Source organism: Sphaeramia orbicularis, chromosome 16 (genome assembly GCF_902148855.1).
Source record: "Sphaeramia orbicularis chromosome 16, fSphaOr1.1, whole genome shotgun sequence".
In the NCBI taxonomy this organism is placed as follows: Eukaryota; Metazoa; Chordata; class Actinopteri; order Kurtiformes; family Apogonidae; genus Sphaeramia; species Sphaeramia orbicularis.
This window is the reverse complement of record NC_043972.1, coordinates 50300084-50325566: the sequence shown is the minus strand read 5'-3', so window position 1 is coordinate 50325566 and position 25483 is coordinate 50300084. Positions and strand designations below refer to the sequence as shown.

Here is a 25483-nt window from a genome sequence, read left to right as displayed (position 1 = left end):
CATATTTACATTTTTAAGAACAAATGTGATTAAAGTTATGTGTACACTGAGAAGGCGGCAATAGTATTCATATTATTCATCATTTATAACAATTTATGCAGAATGCAGAGTTATATCTTTAGCATGTATGAATGCAATGTTACTCTATTGTGACAGGCACTCATAATAGCCTATATATAGGTGATATAGAAAAGCTAGTTTGTATTCTTATGTTATGCAGCTGTATAACCACATTCCAATGTCATTCCAGTTTATCTGATGATGAGGGAATGCGAGTAGCGTCAGATGTATCCATGGCAACAAACTCGCTAACACTCTGTACGTGGATTGGTTAAAAATGTAGCATTGTGTTTTCTTATTTGCCAGACTAAGGGCGTCTATTGTGTCAGTAATAAAAACTATGTCGTCAGTGGCCACTAGTGAGGATTTTTAATGAATTAACGTTTGTTTTTCAGCAAGAAAATCCAACTGAACTCTACTAGTTAGTTAGCTGTATTGGAGAAAGGGTAAGAGAGACCTTTGACTTAACTGTTTCTCTACTGTCCTAGAAGAAATAACCAGGTAGCGGCAACGAGTCAAAATGAAACAGTGCGTTAATTAGCCCTGTTAAAGCTAGATGAGCTAGCCATTTTAGTGTGAGAAAAAAATGTGTTTTAACCAGCCAGGCTAAATGCTATTTTTATTTTATGTATTATTATGTATTTTGTTTTATTTTATGTATATGTATATGTATAATGTATATAGGCTACACAACTTAAATCAACCTGGCCAAACTATTTAACAGGTCGAGGAACATAGATTTAAGATAAATTTAGTCATCACTACCTAATAGATAGTGGCTAAAATTAGTTTAGATCAACACAACACCACTAAGGCTACATGTTGTAAATTCTTTCTCGTTGGTTTTCCTCTTTTTAATTTACCTTATCTGTCATCAGAACTCCTAGTGCCTCTCAGAAAAGGAATTGGAGTTTAAACAGGGTGCTACTATTTATCAAGTTACTTACAATTTACATTTATAAGTTTAAATGTTTTCAACTATTACGCCATATTATTAAAAAAAGAAAAGTCTGCAGATGACTGCATAAGTGCATATGAGAGTGTCCACTGTCTTCCAACTGAATAACAGATTACTCATGGAAACCGAGGAAAGTTTTGACAATGTCTAACAAATTTAAAAAGGCAAAACAAGGAGGAAAATTGCCCCTGAAATCTACTGGAATCCAGAGCAAGTAAGCTGGGTCCCTTACCCTTGAAGTTACTTAACAGTATCTTACATAATTACAAATGCATTTTACCAAATCAACAGATAAGCCTTATTTGTTTTAGGACATCTTATGATCTCAGGAGGCTTCTGTCTCTGCTTGCCAAAAACAGACACAGACAAGAGGTGAGCTGCAACAACAGCACTCTGAGACATTTTTATAATGATACAAATTAGCTCACATTTTTTCATGTCTGTACTGTTTACTGTAGTTTGAGACTGTGATTCTTTCAGGTGGCAGGATTGAGTCACAGTAAGACATGTGACAAAGGAGCAAACAAATCACAAGGCCTGCACCCAAAAGACGCCAATGCTCACAGGAGTGACAGCGACACCATCAATGAAGCCTCAGAGCTGGAAAAATTCAGGTTTGCTCTAGAACTGTATATTTAAAGAAACATTAACCTTAAATGTAGACTTTATCATGATGAAGCAATTACATAATATAAGGTCACAGAATGTAGGGTTATCAAGGTGCTATTCTTCATTTTTTTTAACTTCCACAAATTGTTTTACACAGGGTTGTGAATTATGTCCAAAATATAGGTCATTTCACCTCCAAAAACAACATATAAACAATATACAACATATTTTGTGAATTAAATACATAGATTTCCTAAAATGACCAAATGTAAAGACCTTTTGAATTATACACGCAACTTAGTCATGCCTGAGTATTTTTCTCATTTTATTTGGAACATTTGTGACAATTTTAATTAAGCATATAGAAAAACAAAAAACAAATGCCAGGTCAGTCAATAACTTGTACTCACTACTTACTTGTCTACCAAGAGTCAAAAAGATTGATATTTATCTGTATGTAGGTTATGTTGGTCACAAACTCTGCCAACTCTGTCTTGCTGTTCACATGTAACTATAAGCATAGTGTAATTTTAACTGCAATACTAACATAGTGCAGATGTCCTAATGTCTTGTTTTAACCTAAGAATTAAATTGTTCTATGTGGTAAAAATGATGATTCTGAACACAAGTGTATATTGTTCACAATATATTTTTTACCTTGTCCACAAACTTGATTTATCAAGTTAATTCCAAGTTGTCATGTCGAAGTGAATGTCTGGACTCATATGTGTGGTGCTGAAGGGAGTAAGAGGTTTTATTTAACAGAAAAATAAATATGAGGACAAAAACAAAAAACCTGGGAATGAAAACAAAGTCCGCAAGGAGAAAGAGTCCAAGATATGGAGAGGTATGAGGTGTAAGTCCGGGTGAGTCTGTGGAGGACTGTGGTGGTCTATGAAGCTATGATCTGGCACCACACTGAAGCAGAGGAGCCCCTTATAAGGGCCCCTGATGGAGACCTGCTCCAGGTGTGGTGCCAGCAGGTGATGATGATGAGTTTGAGGGAAGGGTCAGTGGCAATACAGGAGTACACCGTGACACAAGTGGGTATTAGAATTCATCTGCTGGATTTGGCAACAGTTTGGTTAGGTTTGGTTAGAGATGTCAGACTTGATTTAATACAGAAAAATCTGCCAAGATGCGACAAAATCAGTCACACTCAATATTTAAGCCAAATTGTCTATTGTGGAGTTTCAGAACAGTTTGACCCAGTGACAAATGGGTTGTTTTTGTTTCACAAACAGAAATTACATTTGCTTGCATGAGTGTCCAAAAAATTATTGCATTTTATGGCTTATAGAAGTTGAATATTTCAGAAATAAGTTGCTGTAGATACTATAATACGATGTATGTCAGAAAGTTGTCAGTTCAGGCCTGTGTTATTTTGACCTTCCAGACATGCTAGACATTTTTGTCCAGTAACATTTCCTTCCTGGATCAATGACTTACAATAACCTGATCATTAAATCATTGTTGAAAAAAAAGAAATCTGTGCATTTGATATCTTTACAATCTCCTTTCAGCAGTACAGAATCACCTCTCTTTTCAAAGTGTTTTCACATTACCTTAATTTTCAGCATAGTATACCGAGACCAGAGATGTTTCAGTAGCCATCCACTGCAGAAGCTCTTCGCGGACATCCTCATTTCTCTGGTCAAGAACCGGCTTTGCAGGTGAAATATTCTTGAAATAATACTTATGCTCATATTATAAAAGTTGCAATTGCAGACCATTTGTACTCCTTCACTAGTGAATGGATTGACAATTCACCGCCTGAGTCAGTGCTCAGAGTTCTCATCTGTCTACGCATACTGGTCAGAGATCCTGAGCTTCAGGTACGACTGAAAATCCCATAGTTTTCTGAGTAATTGCTATTTTATGTCATTTCATAAAGTACGAGTGCTTTGGCATGTATTTTAAAGAAGAATGACATCTTGTGATGCCTTCCTATTTCAGAAACTTCTCCATCAGCACCATGGCATCACTTTACTTTCAAGGGTAAACATTCACTTATGTTTTTGCATGACATGCACTGCAAAAATCCAAATCTTACCTAGTGTAATTTTCTCATTTTTTCCTCATTTTTAGTCAAAATATCTCATCACACTTAAAATAAGACACAATCACCCAAAGAGTAACTTGTAAGTGAGTTATAAGAATTTATTTTTTAGACAATAGATCTTAAAAATTTTATTTCAAGAAATCTTACAAAGATAATTTTCACTTTTTTCATTGGCAGATTTTTTTTTGCTTGAAATAAGCAAAAAAAAAAAAAAAAAAAAAAATCTTGAATTAAGCCAAAAAAAAAAACTGCCAATGGAACAGGTGAAAATTATCTTTGTAAGATTTCTTGAAATAAGATGAGAGATGAGATATTTTGACTAGAAATGAGAAAAATACACTTGGAAAGATTTAGATTTTTGCAGTGTGTGTGTGCAGTCTGTTCAGAAAGTCTGTGCAGTCTGTACAGTATGTGCTGTATATGCCACTTATTTCTCCTCCAGCATATGGAGAGTGTGAGCGCCTTGTACATATCCTGTGGTGAGCAGGCGTTCGCTGTGCAGAGGCTGGTCACGATGACTTGTAAGTTATCTGCAGCACTGTCACTCAAAGACTCTGATGGTAATGATAATAGGATTCTTGTCCTTATTACTGGTGCTTTTTCTGATTTCTCCGCAGACATTTTTCAGAAGCTGTCTGCTTTTGAAGATCAAAGGCTTGAAGTCATTGAGAGCGGTGCCCACAGGGTTAGTGATATGATACAATTATGAGTGACTGTTGTGGTTTCCACATCATAACAAAATGCAATCAATTGTTGATCATGTATTTTTTTGTTACAGTTTTAAAAATTGATTGCATTTTTCTGAAACTAAACCCACATATTCCACATACGATTTGTAGACACTGGTGAAGCTCCTCTCCACTACAGATAGCAGTGTGTTACTGGGAGCTCTGCTAGCACTCACCACCTTGGCTGAACAGTAATCATACACCTCAGTGAATGTCTACATGTATTTCTTTGTCTGTTGCAACCACATTTTTAATGTGACTGTCTTTGTTTTTCCGCAGCCCAGGATGCAAAGAGAAAATTGGAGAATTGCAGATAGCTGAGAAATTGGTTGTAATACTGCAAGAATATGATCTACTGTCAAAAAGGTTGATACCACCTTCTTAACTTTGCTTCGTTGTTGTATTGTCAGTGTTTTTCACAAGTGGCTTTGTCTGTGCTGTTAACATTTATTATTGGTAACTTACTTATTGTTTAGTGCTGATAAAAACTGCTATGACTTGGCTGACTTCTTTTCATGTTGTATTTATAACATGGCTATGGGTACAGCACAGTGTTTTCTTATGTACATTTTTTCAATCACACTCAAAAAGATTAAAAATTTTAACTCTTCTGAACAAACTAAATAAATAAGGGAAACAAGCTTTGATGATTGCAAGTTAAATATTTCTCTTCAGCATCCATATATGTCCAATTGTGTGTTTGTTCAGGATGAGTGCGGAGCTGCTGAGGCTCCTGTCCCCGGTGCGTCATGTCAGGGACCAGCTGAAGGAGCTGGAGGGCCTCCCGGTGCTGCTGAGCCTCCTGCATGGTCAGCACCTCAAACTACTATGGAGTTTGGCCTGGGTCCTGGTCCAGCTCTGTGAAGATCCTGACACCAGGATGGAGATTCGGAGCTGGGGTGGGGTGCAGCAGCTGCTCCGACTTCTTGACAGGTTTGATGTACTTTTTCCTAGAAATCCTCAGCATAGGTTAACCAGTCCTTCTTGTTTTGTTGTCTGCTCTCTGGTTTGGAAAAAGAGCTCCTCAGCTTTTTAAAACATGATGATTTCCCTATTTTTTTTTTTTTTTTAATCAATATTTTTAACAGCTAATGATTTAGCTAGAGCTGCAGTTATTGATTATTTTTGTTATTGATTATTTACTTCAATTAAATGATTATTTGAATAGGTTAAAAAAAGTAAAAATGTGAAAAAGACATTTCTTGTCCTTTATTCCAGAACCAGCTGAAACAACAACCACAGAAAGTATAAAGTAAAGGGATATATAAAAACATCTATATAGAAAAAACAACGACAATAATAACAACAATAGCAGTATAAAAATAAACACAAAAATACCACAAATATGTCACAAGAGGAGTCTGTGTGAAACACAACAGCAGAACCAATGTTTAGCAGCAGTGAAATTAAGGAAATGAAACTTTGATTTAAGAAAATTTTAATTGAATGATTTTTAAAATCAATTCAAGTTGAGCAATTGCTTAATCGTTTCAGTTCTAGACTTAGTTGGTAACTTTGTCTCTGAGAGTCAAGCAAAACCAAAGTCAAAAGTAAACGCCATAGGTAGTGTTTTTTCTCTCTTTATTGCACAAGGTGACATGCTGATGTCCTCTTACAGTGACCAACAGTATGTTTCTGACCGTTCATCTATTGAGACGCTTTCCAGCGCCAACGCAGCCGGTCGCATCCACAGAGAACACATTAGAGAAGAGCTGAGTCCACAGGAGGAGGTGGCCAACACCGCTGCCCTGCAGTCAGGTCAGGAGATACACAACACACAGACCGCATACTGTAGAAAACATAGCAGTTCACTGAAGAATTACAATACAATCAAGTGAAAGACTAGTGATTTCATTTCAGCCTGAGTGCAGCTGTTTTTACATTATACATACTGTAGCTGTGATGACAACCTGAAAAGCACCCAACCCAGTGTGGGGCAGCCATTCTTTACTTACCTACTGAAGTTTTGCCAGTGTGTTGAATTGCCATCTATATGGTGTTTGCATTCTTCTATTTTAATTACATTCTGAATCAGTTTTCTTGGTTAATTGAAGAACAAAGTGAAACTTGGTGAGTAAGTAGTTTTAGCACTAAAGCTACAGCAGTTCACATGAAAATTTAATAAAGGTGATTTTTATGTAGGCTAGGTGGAATGTGGATGCATCATTGAACTTATGTTCTCATTTATTGATGTGCAGTGTATGTGGATACCTTTTAGCCTGACTATTTTAAAGTTTCCAAGGTGTTTGTTTTTGCTAAAGTAAACCCAGTTGTGAGCACTAAATTACCACATCAGTTTGCAAATTATATGACTTTGATATCTGAATGCACTGTATGTTTTTTTCATAAAACACTGTTTATCAGATGACCATTTCAGAATTCAAACACAATTTATTGATTCAATATGCAAAATTAGGTGTGAATACACCTTTAGGTGCTGTTATAAGTTTTTAAACATACACATTATGTCAGGGGTCACCAACCCTGGTCCTTGAGATCTACTATCCTGCATGTTTTTTAAAGTTTTTTTTCCTCTTGCTTTTGCCGCTGTGTCTCGTCTGACTTTGTCTTCGGATCCCCTTCTTGCTGTACTCCCAAACAACTAAATTATGGAATTGATCAACTGGTCATTCAGCACAGTTGACAAGAATTTTTCACCCAGGAACAGGGGCCCAGGGGAGTCCGCCTGCCCTGACAGAACTTTTGCAGTATGCTATCGACGCTTGGATGTATGTGCTTGCATTATCTTCACTGTAATTCTTTCAAAGGATTTGTGGTGGGTGCGTGCGCACGCAGTGACCGGCAGTGAGTGAGAGCTTGCTGCAAAACAAATCTGCCCATGGGTATAAATAAAGTCACCTTGAACCTTTAGGGGTGCCCAATCCTGGTCCTCGAGAGCTACTATCCTGTATGTTTGAGATGTATCCCTCTTCCAACACACCTGATTCAGATGATAAGCCTATCATCAAGCTCTGCAGAAGCCTGATAATGACCGTCATATGTGTTGGAAGAGGGAACCATCTAAAACATGCAGGATAGTAGCTCTCGAGGACCAGGATTGGGCACCCCTGTTTTAGATGTTTCCCTCTTCCAGCACACCTGACGGTCGTTATCAGGCTTCTGCAGAGCTTGATGACAGGCGTATCATTTGAATCAGGTGTATTAGAAGAGGGATACATCTAAAACTTGCAGGATAGTGGTGCTCAAGGACCAGGGTTGGTGACCCCTGCACTATATGGATGAAAATATTGGGGAAAAAAAAATGTTGTAGGACTTCCCACTCCCATCAATTTGAAATCCTGATTTAAAAAAATGCTCATTTTAGTTGTCAGTAAAAATGTCAAATCAACATTCCTTTTAAATTTAAAAGATGTTTTTTCAGCCTAATATACAGTTGTAAAAACCTGATGGTTACTTGTGGTTTAAAATGATTATTTATATTCAACACAAATGTTTCAGAAATCTGGAAGGAGAATATTTAAAACAGAAAAAACCCTTATGAAAACAAACTCTTTAGCATTTTGTACACATTGTAGTTGGCTGTGTCATCAAAATTAAGCCTAAAATTAAAATAAAAACATTTCTTACACTGACATTTACTGCTATTTAATAATATATTATAACATTTGTCATTTTTATGGTTTTGTAGTCCAGCCACCTGTTAGCACTGAAATGCCTGAATTCAAAGTGTCAGTACTTATGTCCGTATGGCATGTCTTTAACGTGATTTGTTTTTATGTTTGTGGACATTAAATTACACTACAATCCTGTTTCAAACAGTTAGAATCTTGTGTTCAGTCTCTCTTTTGGTTTGGGGTGAACTGTTAGTGTTCACAGCTGTTTGTCAAACTGCCTCAAGTTTGCGTGTATGAGTTGTTGAATTAATTCATATCCCCTGTAATCCTGTTCTAGCCTGCTGTACAGCTCTGACTGAGCTCAGTCTGGATGACACATCTGCTCACCACATTGTGCAGGTGAATAAAACTCCCGGCTGGAAAACAGAGAGACGCAATTCACAGTGAATGTTTATTTGGAATGCATAATGTTTAGAATGTTGCATAAGTTAATTCTCATGTCGCTTTTTGTAGGAAAATGGGATTTTTACGATTGCAAAGTTGATTTTACCACAAAGTTCTGGACCAAAGACTTCTTTACAGGTATAAAGCTTCAGATAATCATGTTGTAACCATCAGAAAAACCTGATTCAAAAAGCTGTATTTTCATTTTGACAGTGCTATGCATTTCGGACCCTGCGATTTCTCTTCAGTGTGGAAAGGAACAGACATCATTTTAAAAGGTGATGCAGAAAAAATCTCAAAACGCAGCATATTTAATATCAAATTCAGTGCACCATAACAATTTCATTTAGACTCTAACATTTGAATACATACTTTTGGGGGTAAGAATGTCTTCACTTTCCTCAGTGTGGTTATGTAATCTATCCATTTCAGACTTTTTCCCACAGACCTTTTTGAGCTGTTTATTGATGTTGGCCATTATGTTCGGGACCTTGCAGCCTATGAGGAACTGCAAAGAAAAGTTTCACTCTACACTGTAAGAGAACAGACTTAATTTATGTGTTTACACAAGTGGTTTCAGGCTGTGAATTAATAATAACTGCTGTTGTGTGCAGGCATAGTTTCTTATCGACTGATCATCAGGCTGTGTAAATGGATGGTTATGATTAGAAGTAAAGTTCAGTAGAAGTACCAGTAGCACAGCAGAGGTACTGTATCCCAAACCTTTATATAGTAAATTATGTAAGTATTATCAGACAATATAGTTAAAGTGAGAAAAATCTGAGTAATCATTGTGTAGTAAAATGGTCACTGCCAGTGTTTTGCTTTTATATATATTGGTTCTGATTAATTTTACTGCTGCATTCATATCTATATTTTCATTTGACATGTAAGTAATGTAAGTTCCTCTTTATTACTTTAAATATACTGTTGGTAGTTTAATCTACATTGATCACATTTTATTAATGCTTCTCCCATATTTAGGATGAGAACTTTTTTTTTGTTGTATCATCAAATGTCAGAGTAAAATATGTAACAATAATGTGAATTAATTTTCCTAATTAAGATTGAAGAAGAGTGTTATCTGAGTTCATAAATGTTGACCTCAACAAAGCCATGTGAAATGTAGAGGAATTATAAAAGATGTAACAAGATGAAAATTGATATTAAAGATGCAACAAACAACATCATAAAATGTAAAAGTCATGTCAAAGATTCAACATTAAATGAAAGACAAAAATGTCATAAAAGATGCAACAAGATGACAAAGTCATATACAAGACAGATGATGTGAAAGACACAACAGGCTCAAAATATATATGTGAAATTTGACTTTAGGGATGTAGCACAGGGATGACAAACATACGGCCCGTGGACCACAACCACCCCGTCAGGCGGTCCAATCTGGCTCATGGGATGAATCTGCAAAGTGCAAAACTTACACTGAAGATATTTACAATCAGTTGTGTCAAACTCATTTTAATTCAGGTTCCACATATAGACCAATATGATCTCAAGTGGGTCGGACCAGTAAAATACCATAATAATAACCCATAAATAATGACAATTCCAAATGGTTTTCTTTGTTTTTGTGTAAAAAAAGTAAAATGACATGAAAATATTTACATTTCCAAACTATCCTTTCACAAAAAATTGTGAATAACCTGAACGAATATGAACAATCTGAAAAGTCTTAAGAGAAGTTAATGCAATTTTAACAACATTCTGCCTTTTCCTAAATGTCTTGTGTATTTGTAGATCCACTGTCATCTGTAAGTTGTAATGTACATGTGTAAATGATAAACTGAGACAGAGTATTGTTAAAATTGCACTTGTTTTTCTTAAGAAAGTTCTGGTTGTTCATGGTTGTTCATGTTATTCACATTTTTTAAAGGATAGTTTGCAGATATAAACATTTTCATAATGTAATTTTACTTTTTTCATTCTAAAACTTAAAGAAAATGTTGGAGTTTACATTATTTATAAGTTATTATATTATTATTTTACTGATCTGACTCACTTGAGATCATAGTGAGCTGAATGTGGCCCCAAAACTAAAATGAGTTTGACACCCCTGATGTAGCATGTGACACAGAGCATTGTGATTAAGAATGGCAAGCTCACTTGTGCCCACAATACAAAGTAACTGGATGCAATAGGACATGCTGTATCCTTGGCAGACTGCATTTGACCTACTAAATGTGGGGATGTAGTAAGTCTGTTTCTGCTTTACTAAACAGTATAGTATGGGGACTGGAACACAGGGTGTAATGTGAACAGACATTAGCACTGATTGTTCTTTATGATTTTAACACAGGAAGAAGAACTGGACAGCCTGAGAGAGAGTATCGAGGCTGTGGACCAGAACCGACCTCCTATCAGAGTCATTAACGGTTACTCCATATTGGACCATTTGGGTACAGGAGCCTTTGGAAGCGTCTTCAAGGTAAAAAAACAAACAAAAAAAACAAACCAAAAACCCTCAAAGCATAACACATCTGAAGTCAGCAATGTCAGTTTAGGTCAACTCTACTTTTTGTAGCCTCATATGAGTGTGAATCAGGTTTGTCAAAATAAGCTTTTACTATTTATTTCAAGGTTCAAGGTTCACTTTACTGTCATTACATGTAGTATATACATGAATCGAAATCAGCACTCAGGACCAGCAATGTACATGGTAAAAATTCTATAAAAATGAATCCTATATTAAAAAAAAAAAAAAAAATCTGATAATAACAGTAAAACCTAATAATAAATAATAAATAAATAATACATAAATACTACAGTGAGAGATTAAAAATGAGCAGCATGTTAAAACAGGATAAAAACAGCAGTGTTTTCAGTAGCAGCATGATCAACAGTAGTGCATCAGTGTTCCATGGAGTTGATCAGTCTGACAGCCTCTGGGAAGAAGCTGCATTTGGATCTGGTGGTTCTGACCTTAATGATCTGGCAGCCTCTTCCCTGAGGGGAGGGGGTCAAACAGTCCTGTGGGTGGGTGGGTGGGTGGGATCCCCCATTGCGGGCCGCACTGCTCCTGTACCTACTGATGTATAAATCTTCAATGGAAGGAAGACTGCTGCGGGTGATCTTCTGTACGCTTTTCACCACCATTTGCAGCACCTTCCTGTCGGCGGTGGAGTAATTCCCACACCAGGTGGTGATGGAGTGTGTGAGAGTACTCTCCACCACACACCTGTAGAAAGCTGCCAGCACTGAGGTGTTGAGGCCGGCCTGCTTCAGCTTCCAGAGGAAGTAAAGGCATTGGTGGGCCTTCCTCACTATAATGGAGGTGTTTGTGGTCCGCTTGAAGTCCCTGGAAATATGGACTCCAAGGTACTTGTAACTGTGGACCATTTCCACAGTTAATAGTCAAAGGGGATGGGGTGTGGCTCTTCCTCCTAAAATCCATGACCAGCTCCTTTGTCCTCCCCATATTTATACACAGGTTTTTCTCCACACACCAGTCCATCAGATCTTCCACCTCCTGCCGGTACAACGACTTATCGTTGTGGGATATCAGTCCCACCACGGCTGTGTTGTCTGCAAATTTCACTATACAAATGCCTAGGTGTTTGGATGAGCAGTCGCAAGTGAACAGTGTGTACAGCAGAGGGATTTTGTTCCTAGTGTAATGTTAATTCCGTAATTTGACAGGTCCAGAAGCAAAGCAGCCAGAACCTCCTGGCTTTGAAGGAGGTGAACCTTCACAACCCGGCCTTTGGAAAAGACAAGAGGTCTAGAGACAGTAATGTGGACAAGATCATCTCTGAGCTCACGATCATCAAAAAACAGGCACAGAACTACACTTTAGGCATTGCGGTTTATTGTTACAGCGTATTATCTGAATATGAGAAGTTAATATGTCTCTGTTCTTATAGATGACACACCCAAATATTGTTAAATATTACAAGACATTTTTGGAAGGTATGAATACTCATGCTTAAATCTATGTCATTATAGCCTATGCCACACTGTCTTTACAACGTAAATCACAATTTCATTGTGTCTCAGGTGATAAGCTGTACATTGTGATGGAGCTGATCGAGGGAGTCCCACTGGCTGAACATTTTAACTCTCTGAAGGAGAAGCAGCAGCACTTTACTGAGGAAAGAATTTGGAATGTATTCATACAGGTCAGATGATGAACATATTTACTGCCTCTTCTACTTTTTATGTAGCAAAACATAACCTGCAAAACAAGTTCTCATTTGTATGGATTTGCTATCATCAATGAGAAGAGGATGCATTTATTGCCCACATTTGATGGAGCCAGACACCGAGACATGTTCAGAAACATCATGTTAAATATTCTTATCAAACCACATAAAAAAAGTATATATCAAACAGTTACACTGTGTATTATGACCATACTGAAGGGAGAAAAAGGCAAAAGTCATATCACAACTTTTTATCTTGTAAATTTATTGATTCTCAGTATATTTATATATTTATACTTTCTTCTTGAAATATTACTTTATTTGCTTAGCTTACTTTATTTTCCTAGTATCATGGCTTAACTCTGAACATATCAGACATTTTTTATCCTTAGCGTTGCTTTAATCCGATTGTAGTAACAAATTTCCAATGTAAAATGCAGGAATTTTGGACCTGTGTATTAACACAGGTCACCAGTGTAAAAATCTGTCAAAATCATCTCTGCCAAATAATACTTCATCTTTTAAGTTTATTTATGATAATATAAGGATGTAATGATGTTACCCACATTATACAGGATGGCCGTAAGGTTTCTTTATAATTTAATACATTTATTACAAAAGCAAATGAATAGACAAGTCTGTGGAAATTATCACTAAATGAAAAGTACATAATGAAGATTTTTTTGCTTCATTTAATCCACCTCTATATGGACACCATTAGTTGTACAAAGCACATCCAGACGGTACTGGATTTGTTTCAATGTTGGCTGTATCATAGCCTCATCAGTGGTGGCAATGGCATCAGTCATCTTTGGCTTCAGGTCATTAATGTCCCATAACTTTGTTCGATACACAATATCTTTGACATAACCCCATAGAAAGAAATCCAGGGCAGTGACATCTAGTGAACGAGGTGGCCAGGGAATTGGACCATCCCTTAAAATCCACCGGTCTGAAAATGTTTGACGTAGGAATTCACCAACATGTAGTCATCGATGTGATGATGCACCATCTATGTACCTGGATAATGATGGTTGGTTGAATGTCATCCAGTTGTGGTGCCATGTATTCAGTCCAAAGGTCAAGGTAAACATCTGCAGTAATTGATCTCTCGTTGAAGAAAAATAGACCAATGATTCGATTGCACATGATCCCATAATATGATTAAAAACTTTGATAACCACTGAGTCCATAGAACAAATCTGATTAACATATCTCATCAATTGCTTTTGTAATAATTGTTTTTAAATTGTAAAGATACTTTGTGGACATCCTGTATGCTTTGCTGTTTTAGCTGCTGTTAGCTTAGAAATGGTGTGAACATCACTAAATAATGAGTTCCCAGTACAAAACAATGTGTGCAACTCTTACACATTGAACGTTTCATGTAAAGACTCAACTTTGATAAATTAGCAGAGCTGATTTCAGGAGAAAACCACCTCATGCTAGTATCTAACTACTCAAGACATTTGTGAGACTTTTTTTTGTCATCACAAAATATATTTTTTGTATTAGTAATAAATGCAGGTGTTTATAAACAATGGTGTATTACACATATATTTGTTTTATAGGTGGTAAACAAAATGCAAACCAAGGTTTGGTTTTGTGAGGAAATTAGCTCTTAGTTTGACAGGGTTTAGATCTTTCTACTGCATCTCCAGTAAAAATGATTAAAGTGTTAAAATATTTATTTATTTATTTATTTATTTATTTATTTATTTATTTATTTTCCCCACACCTCTACAGATGTGTTTATCTTTGAGGTATTTGCACAAAGAGAAGAGAATAGTCCACCGTGACCTCACACCAAACAACATCATGTTGGGAGAGAAGGACAAAGTCACCATCAGTGAGTGTGTCATTACTCCTTTTGGATTCACGTTTCCATACAATTTGTCTCACAATTAAAATAAAACTTATGCTTTTCTTCTTCTAAAAGCTGACTTTGGCTTGGCAAAGCAGAAGCAGGAGAGCAGCAAGTTAACATCAGTGGTTGGCACCATTCTTTACTCCTGGTAAGGAAAGGAAGTCAGAGCATCCTGTGGCTTTAAAATTAAGACAATATGACAGAACCATTTTTAAGTTATTGCAGCCAGCAGTACAGTAGGTTCTGCAGCTCAGGAAAGTGTGTATGACTCTAAGAACAGCTGTGAGTGTGGGAGCCATTATGAAAGGACAAACAGCAACGAGCACTGTTTTATTCAAATATTTGTTGAATGTCTTCAGCCAGTTTGTCCACTTGCTCAGCTCACTTGCTTGATTGAAATGACAAAGGTCCACACATTTACTCCAGAAGAAATACAGAACCTTAACTCTGATAAAAGTAGAAGTACTATCTCAACTCAATTTCCATGCAGCAGTAATGAAATCCAGACTGAAATATCTAAAATCAGCCTCTGAAAGGCGCTTTTAGTGGTTGTTTATGTTTATACATAATAGAATGACTATTAACCCATTCAAACTTTAAATCAAAATAAAACCAACAGACTCAAAATAACGAGTTTTAATTTCACTCCCACAACTCCAAACATGACATGATTTACTGTCTGTCTGTCTGCGACACAGTGGTGCAGTGGTTAGCACTCGTGCCTCACAGTAAGAAGGTCCTGGGTTCGATTCCAACACCAGTTGATGGGGGGTGGGACCTTTCTGTGTGGAGTTTGCGTGTTCTCCCCGTGTCTGCGTGGGTTCTCTCCGGGTACTCCGGCTGCCTCCCATCATCCAAAGACATGCACTGATGATGCACTGATAGGTTAATCGATTAATCTAAATTGCCCGTAGGTGTAAATGTGAGAGTGATTGTTTGTCTCTGTATGTCAGCCCTGTGATAAACTGGCGAAATGTCCAGGGTGTACCCCACCTTCGCCCCTATGTAGCTGGGATAGGCTCCAAGCGACCCCCGTGACCCTAGTGAGGATGAAGCGGGTTCAGAAAATGAATGAATTATTTGAATATGCAAAAAAAGTAGTAAAAATGTGAAACAGACATGTCTAAAAATAACACATAATTTGACTTTTATTCCAGAACCAGCTGAAACAACAACCACTCTCTCTCCACACACACACACACACACACACACACACACACACACACACACACACAAATGTATATATATATATATATATATACATATATGTATATATATATATATATATATATATATATATATATATATATATATATATATACATATACATACATACATACATACATACATATATATATATATATATATATATATACACATATATATATATATATATATAAACAAACAAGTCAAATGACATCTGTAAACAGTATGTGCACTGCAGTCTTCAACACATTTGTAACCAATCTACCTACTACCTTAACAACAAGATGGAACTAACATACAAGTGAAAAAGAATAAAGACAAATATTTGTAATGTTTATGTGAAACATTAAAAGTTTAAAGGAGTAATTGATGGTTCCTATGAAGAAAAGTGAACATATAGACATTTTCTGCCTTTTGTCCTCGTCTCTGAAACACAACAGTGGAACCAATGTTTAGCAGCTGTGAAACTAAGGAAATGAAGCTTTGATTCAGGAAAATTGTAATTGAAATATTTTTTTAATCACTTCAAATCAATTAATCAATCAGTTGTATCAGCTCTAGTTCAAAGTATAAAATCACTATTTTATTCCTTCATTCCTATTCCTTCTTTTCTTTAGCACTAAATTGTGTTGTATGTCAGTTTGGTCATGTTGAACTGTCATTGGTCAGGTGTTGGGTTTAGGTTGAATGTGTGTGTTTGTGTGTTAGTCCAGAGGTGGTGAAGAATGAACCGTACGGTGAGAAGGCCGACATCTGGGCTTTGGGCTGTATCCTCTATCAGATGGCCACTTTACAGCCTCCCTTCTACAGCACTAACATGCTGTCGCTGGCCAGTAAGGTGATGCAGACGCAGCATGGGCTTCACATGATTCACATGGTTTTCTCTCCATCTGTTAATCTCTGTCTTTATTCTGTGATGGCAGATTGTGGAGGCTCAATATGAACCAGTTGAAGAAGGGCGTTATTCAGAGAGAGTCACAGACATGATCAGATGGTGACATTTTAATACTGGCTTTTATGCTGCAAAAACAGTCACTTATACAGGGTTTGATGTTTCTTTCTTTTATATTTATTATGTAGTTAATTTCTCATAATCAACAATAGCTTGTAACTAAATACATTTCTAAATTACTTTGTTCACCACACTTAACTTTCTATGGTATTTCTTACTTTATTATTTTGTTCTGTTTATAGTTCATTATCCATAGTGTTCCCATCCAAATGTACAGCACGTAAAACGGAAAACCCAAATCTATGCATGTTCCCATCCTCTATTTTTATGCAAATATTAGAACTTGGTTGATCAAGATCAAGCAGTAGGCACTAGTAGAATATTACTGACATTTAAGAAAAGACATTTGTCTCTGCACTAGTGTGATAAATTTGTTTTTGTTTTTTTTCATCTTATATAGCACATATGTTTGTTTCATGTGTTAATTCAGGTAACATTGCAGTTTTATGTACATAAAAATTTCAACTTTTTCACCACTCAAATATGGAAGCACGAAAATACAACATTTGGAGATTCTATAAGAATCTCATTTTTTACTTTTACCAGAACTGAATGAAAACACTACTTGTATGATTATCACTTCATGGTTGTAATGTATTTATACAGCTCTTGATTCTGTTCTCCATCAGGTGTTTAAGTCCAGATGCAGAACAGAGGCCGGACATTGTGGCCGTCAGCTCCAGGATCACTGACCTCATGATGAGGCTGATCGATGGCCTCCACACTTCCCAGAATTCCCTGGAACGAAGGGTGGAGAGAGACAGGAAACGAGCACAGAAGTATTTCCTGGAAAGGGACCAAACCAGGATGAACTGCTGTAACTCCAACCTACCACAGGTACTTTAGAGAACTAAACCTTGAGGTTGGTTATGAGTGGAATGTTGCATATTGTAGTTACACAGAAAGCCACCAACTGCTATGGTTATTTGTTAAAAAGTAGTTTTTACCAACTGTGGAGGAAATGTTATGCACATTTACTCAAGCACTGTAGTCAAGGATAATTTTGACTGTAATTATGGTATAGGTCTGTTTCTTTACCCTAATGTTAAGATTTCAATCTCATTTTCCATAATAAATCTAAGATAAAGCATGTTTTCAAAGTAGCACCACTTCTTACCTTAAGGACAAAAATGTCCCCATTGACACCCACTGAAACCACATTTTTTGACCTCATGACCATTAAACCATAAAAGTATGCATTCAGTTAGAGTTAGGGTTAGAAAGCTTTCAATCTAGTGTAAGGACTTTAATTTTTTAAATTTTTATTTTTTTTATCGTTTCTAGTGGTTTTTGGTCCGTGGGGTATACATTTTCCTGATTGATTGATACAAACGGGACAATGCAGGGAAGCATGTAAGTGTGTATAAGTCCATAAAAGATTCATCCCCCATGAAGTGGGAAATAATTTTGAAATGTAATATTTTATGACATTTTTTAATTTGGACATATTTGCACACATTAGTGTTGATTTTTATCTCATTTAAACATGTTGACGATCATCAGGTATGCTGCAAATAAATAAATAAATAAAATCAAAGATTTGAGAAAAGTGCATAAACTGAAAAAAGAGCTTTGCTTTTTCTTCTTCCTGTCATTAATCACAAAGAGCCGTCCAACATTCCAAAAGAAGAATAAACCAGTACTTTGAGTGAAAATACTTCAATGGATCTGAAAACTACTTATTTTTGACTAATGTTTAAGTTAGAAGTTGTTTAATTGACTTATTTTGGTGAGGCCCACTTCCATAAGCATTTCTTTGATAATTCAAAATAGTTTCTCATATTATATATAAAATAACTGCTGCACTGTTTGCAGGAAAAAGCCCTAATGAAGATAGAATCCCTGACTTCACGCTGCTCTCCATCCTGCAGTTCAGACCTTTGTGAGTACAGTCTCATTCACAGTACAGTACAGCACTGATTCTAATATGAAGACGTCACTTATTGTTAATATGTACATGTGTTTTTAGATGATGCTTCAGATGATGATATGGGACTATCTGAAACAAAAACTGACAGCACTGCCTCCACAGGACAAGATGACGGTTAGTTTTCTTCAGGAGTGTTCAACACTTGGCTCAACATGTGGTTTTTATGACTCTGTGTTATCCGTTTCCATGCATCTAAAGCTTAACTTAACATCTCAGATATGACTAGTGGGGATTTCTTCAAATTTGCCATAAATGTTCACTTGGACTCAAGGATAAAGATTAGATTTAATTTCCGTGGCTAGACCTTGACCTTTGACCAAACACATATTCAGCCTCAAGAATTCATTTGCCACTTATGACCTTAATTCTCACAAATATGTTGTGATCAGATGCAGACATGTTCTTTCTACAGCACTGTGCAAAAGTCCCAGGTCAGCATTAGATTTATTTGTAGGTTGTTTTATACCAAGTTTAGATGTTTCTAACTGTTTGTGCTGCTTCTTGCCATGGGGTCAGAGGTCACACCAACTAGTGACTTTATCCTTTACAGCCCATTTAGTTGAGTTTTTTTATTTGGTTTAAGGCTGCGTGCATGTTTACTGTATTTTGTAGTTGTATGTGAAGAAAAATAAGAAATGAGAAATAACTATGTATGCTCATTTCAACCCTGCAAACAAAACAGACAAAGGTAGCCTAAAATTGTTTTTACAGCACTGTACACTTTTTATATCAAAAATTTCAGAGGTGATTTTCAATGTGATGCTAAAATGTTGTGTAAAAAAGCTTCTTCTGTCCATGATTCAACTCCATCCTCCTCTGTATGAAATATATATTTGTACAAACTGCTTGTTTTGCACTGGAATTGTTTCAGTGGAATCAAAGATATAGTCACAACTTCCAAAAAATATACTGGATACCTTTGCTTTAAGTCTCCGGTACCATCAGGGTGGACAGACATGGATATAAACCTATGCTTAACTGGTTGACAATATGCTAATTCTCTTTTTCTTAAACATTTGTACAATGGAGAAACTCGCCTCTGTCAGTCTGCCCCAGGGCAGCTGTGGCAACAGATGTAGTTTACCACCACCAGAGGGAGAATGTGAGAGTGAATGAATAATGGATCAATAATGTAAAGTGCTTTGGGTGTCTAGAAAAGCACTATATAAAACCTAATCCATTATTATTGTTATTATTAACCTGTTTGCCTGTTTAATAAAGATGTGTCTTGACAAGCTATTGTACTAAAGCATTTAGTACTGTTTTAATAATTACAATATTGATTTAGCATTTCAGATCCCATGTATTAGTGTTGTACATTTTACTAATTAAACTAAAGTGTTCAGTTCATCATTTTCATTTTGATTGCAGGATTTAAATTCTGTATCACACCTGACCAAATACTAACTAGGTAAGTGAAAAAAGCACTTTTTGCATTTCCTAGTTTTACACAATTTTCTATAAATGGAGCCAAAATACCAGATGTTAAAACTTATTGCTCTTACCTTTCCCATGTGTCTTTGTTCTCAGTGGGGAACACAGTCCTGCAAAGATGAAAGCAAGACCGGGTAATTTTAAAGGCTGACGTCAAACTTTGCCTTCTGTTTCAAATGTCTCCAACAGGATGAGACAGAGTAGATGTAGGAAATATTTACTGCGCAGATGAAACAAACAAAAAACACTATACTTTTTAGTCTGTCTCTTTATTTTCAGTCCCGTCAGCTGTTGCTCAGCTTTCTTTAGCTTTTCTTCTCCCTCAGTGTCAGCAGGGATCTGTGTCTCTCAGAGGAAGCTTCGGCAAATTGATGATCCCATCAACAGGCTCCTTGTTCAGCTGCACAAAATTATATACATCACACAGGTACAGTCAAACTTTCACTGGTTTCACACTCCGGTCCATCCTTTATATAGAAATGTATGAGGAGAGAGTTTGGGCCTTTTACTTTGAGTGCACTTCATCCTCAGCTTGCACCAGCTCCACATCACAGCATCAAACGGCGGGTGGTTGAAAGGTTTAAGAAGTCTCTGTTTCACTCGGGGAGTGATCCGTACAACCTGAAAGTGGAGCTTAGCAAGGTCTGTTCTATCTGCCAACTGTAATGGTGCTATATTTCTACACTATTAAAGATTGAAAATATGCAGCCATATGCAAAACACGCACATGAAAAAATAGATATTAACCCATAAAGACCCAAAACACCCACCCCTGACCAAAATCATTGACTGATCTAGAATGTTTAACAACTGTTGATCCACTAATCCTATCAATACATGTAAATAACTGAGGTAAAATACAAATGTCACAGTCATCAGGTATGACCTTTTGATGACAACACTGATTCACCAGTAAAACCCATGGAGTCTGATAAATGGCAGTGGATGGAGACACTTGTTTTATGTTCAGTTAATACAGTGGTTCTCAATCTTTTTCTCTCAGGCCCCCCTTTAGAGGACAAAAAATCTCCAGTCCCCCCTCAACCCCAACAACATTGTAACAGTGGTGCAATTATAACGCTTATTGAAAGAAACATCAATATTGTAACAACACTTTTTGTTTGTCCTTGAATAATTTTTTGTTCAGATTAAAAATAATTTAGATTTTTGTTCGACCAATACCAATAAACTCAACCAGACTGCTTCCTGAGACAATATTTTTCCAAATAAAAACAGGAAATGTGCAATTATCTTACAACTCTGACAATAAAGTTACTTTGTTTTAGAACAACAAACAAGTTTTGGTAACAAAGATGAACATTTTAACAGTATGAGTCACTGCAATGAGCCCGTTTCCATTGCACATCTGAGAACATTAAAGTGCAAACTGTACAAACTGTGCAAAAACAGTTTGTACACAAAAATTGCATATTTTTCTTTTCCAGTCAAATTTTTTCCAGTCAAATCCTTGTCCAGTCTTCAAACCTAAACTATTTGTCTAGTCTAGTGACAGATTACCATGGCAGTAGATTTGTTTGTTGTACGTTCCTAAAATGAGTCCAGGGTGCCCCAAAGCTAAAACATAAGTTCCACCTGCTACATGTTCTAACCTGAAGAAAAAAAAAAAACATCCAGGAGTGATCACATACCCCCCCTGGAAAACCTTTGTGCCTCCCCACAGTTTGAGAAACACCGAGTTAATGATATATTTTGTTGACAAAGTCAGTTTTTTCAAATTTTTTTTCTGTTCTGATATAATAACCTTACTCACATACTCACATTTACGTTTTCACTGAAAAATACAAAATTCAGAGAATAATATTTTAGTAATTGGTGATAAATCACTTGGGAAAGACAATAAAAAAAAAACAGATTTGGAATTTGTGACAAAAATAGTGGGTCTTTAAGGGTTAAACCTCCCACTGCACTGTTACAATAGAAGGAGTAAAAAGCCTCCTTTAAAAACTTAAAGGAGGCTTCAAATCTTAATGTCAGTGCCCTGTTCCTCTGCAGCTCCTCCAGTCTTCTCCAGAATTAGTGGAATCTGGATCAGTTGGTTCCGACTGGTGGCCTCTGGTCCAGCACTTCACCGGAGATACACAAACTCCCCACAACACAGGTACTCACACAAATGACACTGAACTTAAGCGTTCATACTGGTAATAACACAGGTAAGAGGCCATAAGAACACAACGTAAATATATTTAAGGCTTCTGGAAAATATTGCAGTGTTAAAGCTGCAGGTTCATGTTTGTCCAGTAGGTGGAGCTAATGGTTCTTCTACTCCCCACAGGAGACGGGGTCACTTACGAGCAAATGCAGGTCAGTTTCTGTAGGATATCTTGAGTGAATAGAATAAAAAAGCCACACACCAAAAAGAAAAACCCTTACACTGTATTATTTCACAACCCTAAGCATCACTTCGGTATTCACTATTTATTTATTTATTAAGTATCAGTTTCCTTTATTTCATATTCATGATAAATGTAGAGCTGTAGAAAATGATTATTTTTGGGAGCGATTAATCTATTGACTTTTTTCTTCAATTCAATTTAATTAAATAATGATTTGAATGGCGAAAAGAATAAAAATGTGAAAAAGGCATGTCTGAAAATAAATAATAAAAATAACTTTTCCTTTATTCCAGAACCAGATGAAACAGCAACCACAAAAATATTAAATTAAAAGGATATATAAAAAAATCTACACAGAAATAACAACAATAACAACAATAGAAGTGCATATAGAAAATATCTATAGATATAAACAAAACAACTAAGTCAAATGGCATCTACAAACAATATGTGCACCGCAGTCTTCAACTTATTAATTCACCAACAGCTTTAAGTGTCCGTATGAAACAAAACAGTGGAACCAGTGTTTAGCAGCAACAAAATTGAGGAAACAAAGCTTTGATTAAGGAAAATTGTAATCAAACAATTTCTTTTAATGGATTTGAGTTGATTTATTGATTCATTGTTTTAGCTCTAGAGAAAACTGAGTCAGCTGCAGGTGAAGTGGTTTCCTCTACATTGTTTCTTTCCTTTTCAGGGCATCATTGAAGAGCTGCTTGAAGAAAACAGCTACTATGAATCTCCTCACAACAGGTGACCTGAGACACATGGAATAACTTTGACAAACACCAAACATGGGTAGTTTACCAGCAGCACATGTGTTTTATTCAGACAGAACAGTTGGTGTCACATCTGTGGAACACAACATTTGATCGAAACTGAAGGTGTCAACAATCTGATTCTGTTTAAAAAACATTTCATAAATGCAGAATTAAATGTACAACAATGTACTGGAGATAATTTAGTGAAAAAAAAACATTTACATTCTGAGGAAGAGGGGTATTACTCAGTATTTCAAAGGTTAAAGTTGCAAATTTACAAGAAAAAACTCAGATATTGTCATATTTTTTGGTAACTGCAACTTTTGCCACAGACAATTCCTTCCAAATGTATTATTTATAATTTAATAGGATTTTTTTTTTTTTTTACACAAATTTAGCACATTAATCTGAAAATATTCTAGTTTTTTTTTTTTTTTAAGTTTATAGTAAGTTAAATAACATTAATTATGTAGAACATCCAAGTTTTCATTTTTTCTGATAAAGTTATGACTTTTCCCTTCTTGACATGTAAATTTGTCAGTTTCTTCATTTACATTTCAATTTTTCCTTGTAAATCTATCAATTTTCTTCTCATACTATATCTGAGTTTTTGCTTGTAAATTTGCATTAATCTTATAGAATTTCTATTTTTGTATGGATGGAATTAATTTATGACTTTTCTCAGATTATTACCCTATTTCTGTATCAGAGAGTTTTTCTTCATAAATTTAATTTTTTTCCTTTAAATGCACAACTTAAATCCCAGAAAATATCAGACATTTCCCTAATAAATGTATTACTTTAATCTGAATTCTTGGATATTTACATTGTGATCTATGATTTGTGTTCATTTTAGGAGCACAGGGAGAAGAAATGACCAAGATAAGAGGTGAAGAAGACATAGAAGAAGAAACATCTGGAGACGCAACGACTTATTCAATCAGTCTGAGGCCCTTTTGTGTTCACATTGAGAATGCTTCATCTAAAATAACTCTTAGTCACATTAGTAAAGTTGCAGACATATGCAAACATAATGCAAAGATGAGGTAAACACATATATTTGCATTAAAATTAGAGCTTCAGTTAATCTGTCACCAAAGACAAACTCAGCTCTTTTCTTGATCTCAGGATATTTGCAAGTTACAAGTTAATTTTTTTTTAAGATGAATCAACGCACACACAAGTAAGGACAGCTGAAGATACCAGCTGAATGTTCTTTCTGTTGTTTTTCTGTGTGGTTTTGATGCTTTGTGTTTGCACTTTAAGTCCGCAAGCGCAGACTCAGCTCTTTAAACTGTTTTAACTCGATGACGCTGTTGGACTGTGTGTCACAGGATGGCTTGGCTTTGGCTGAAGACCAGACTGTGAGCAAACTTGATGATCAGAAACTCAGCACTCACTTAAATTCAGTATGGCTTTATCAGACATAGAGGAGACAGAGCGTAAAAGTCAGGTCGATTTTCCTTTTTCTTTATTTGCAATGACATCACATGACCTCCTGTCATCATTTCTAATGCAGTGAACAGAAGTGGATTCTGTACGTAATTAATTTTCTTTGTTACATTCCTGAACATAAGTTTTCTGATGCACGTTTGAGCCAGAAGGGATTTATTAGTATAATCTGTATAGACAATAACAATACATTCCTACAATATGAAATTAACATTATTTCATGCAGAGAAAGTCTGGATCATTTGTCATGTGAATAATGTGGGAAATATCTGCATTCGACTTGAAACTTCAACAGATATGCAGCAATTCAAGTCTTAAACACTGAATTCCACGATTACAAGGTGTTTTAAGACTACAAGTTCCACACCGGGAGGAGGAAGTGTTTGGATTTTGAGGCTGAATGAAAATAGACAGAACAAAAGATACAGATCAATATGCTTTGTAGTTTTCATCAGCCAGACTTTTATGAGAATGTTTTACTCAGTACTGGCGTTTTCATTTATTTGCTCTTCTGGTAGGATTTGACTGCAGGGTTTTTAATCCTTTGAGACCTCAAATTATTTTTCTGGCAACTTTTAAATTAATTTTTTCTACATTGAACCTTTTCTAAGTGCTTTATCACCATTTATTGTAATATTGTCCTCTACAATTTGCATATTTCAGTGAAAATCCGGTGCTTTCTTATATTTCACTGATCATCTAGATGGTCATAAAACATCAGAGTAAAGGTTATTATATCAAAACAGAAAAAAAAAATGGAGAAAAAGTGACTTTTTCAGCAAAATATATCAGTAAGTGAGGTTTAGGATTTGCAGTAAAATTGCTGTCTTAGCTTTGAATGTCCAGTCAATTGTGGCTGAACTGGCTCTTT

General features: G+C 36.0%; 1 protein-coding gene across 1 annotated transcript; it reads left to right on the top strand.

Annotated features, from left to right (window-relative positions):
* The first annotated feature begins 390 nt into the window (after nt 1–390).
* On the top strand, nt 391–24282 carry nek10 (NIMA-related kinase 10). Its single transcript, XM_030157288.1, has 36 exons — nt 391–561; nt 1130–1232; nt 1330–1390; nt 1499–1632; nt 3205–3300; nt 3378–3462; nt 3584–3625; nt 4132–4210; nt 4307–4374; nt 4529–4608; nt 4697–4783; nt 5126–5350; nt 6036–6175; nt 8330–8391; nt 8506–8574; nt 8650–8714; nt 8869–8971; nt 10754–10882; nt 12094–12231; nt 12318–12363; nt 12451–12572; nt 14343–14445; nt 14536–14611; nt 16378–16507; nt 16593–16663; nt 17311–17518; nt 18497–18563; nt 18651–18725; nt 19983–20022; nt 20142–20179; nt 20372–20472; nt 20577–20687; nt 22059–22164; nt 22339–22367; nt 23097–23152; nt 24017–24282. Exons 2-36 carry the CDS (start codon nt 1162–1164, stop codon nt 24051–24053), a joined length of 3150 nt encoding a protein of 1049 aa, XP_030013148.1. The 5' UTR covers nt 391–561; nt 1130–1161; the 3' UTR covers nt 24054–24282.
* The last annotated feature ends 1201 nt before the right edge of the window (nt 24283–25483 follow it).

Bases quoted from the DNA above. Each gene is read 5' to 3' on its own strand.
- nek10 (XM_030157288.1), top strand. From the start codon at position 1,162: ATGTCTAACAAATTTAAAAAGGCAAAACAAGGAGGAAAATTGCCCCTG. The intron at 4,609-4,696 runs GTAATCATACAC...GTTTTTCCGCAG, and splicing joins CTCACCACCTTGGCTGAACA to CCCAGGATGCAAAGAGAAAA. The intron at 8,715-8,868 runs GTGATGCAGAAA...TATCCATTTCAG, and splicing joins AACAGACATCATTTTAAAAG to ACTTTTTCCCACAGACCTTT.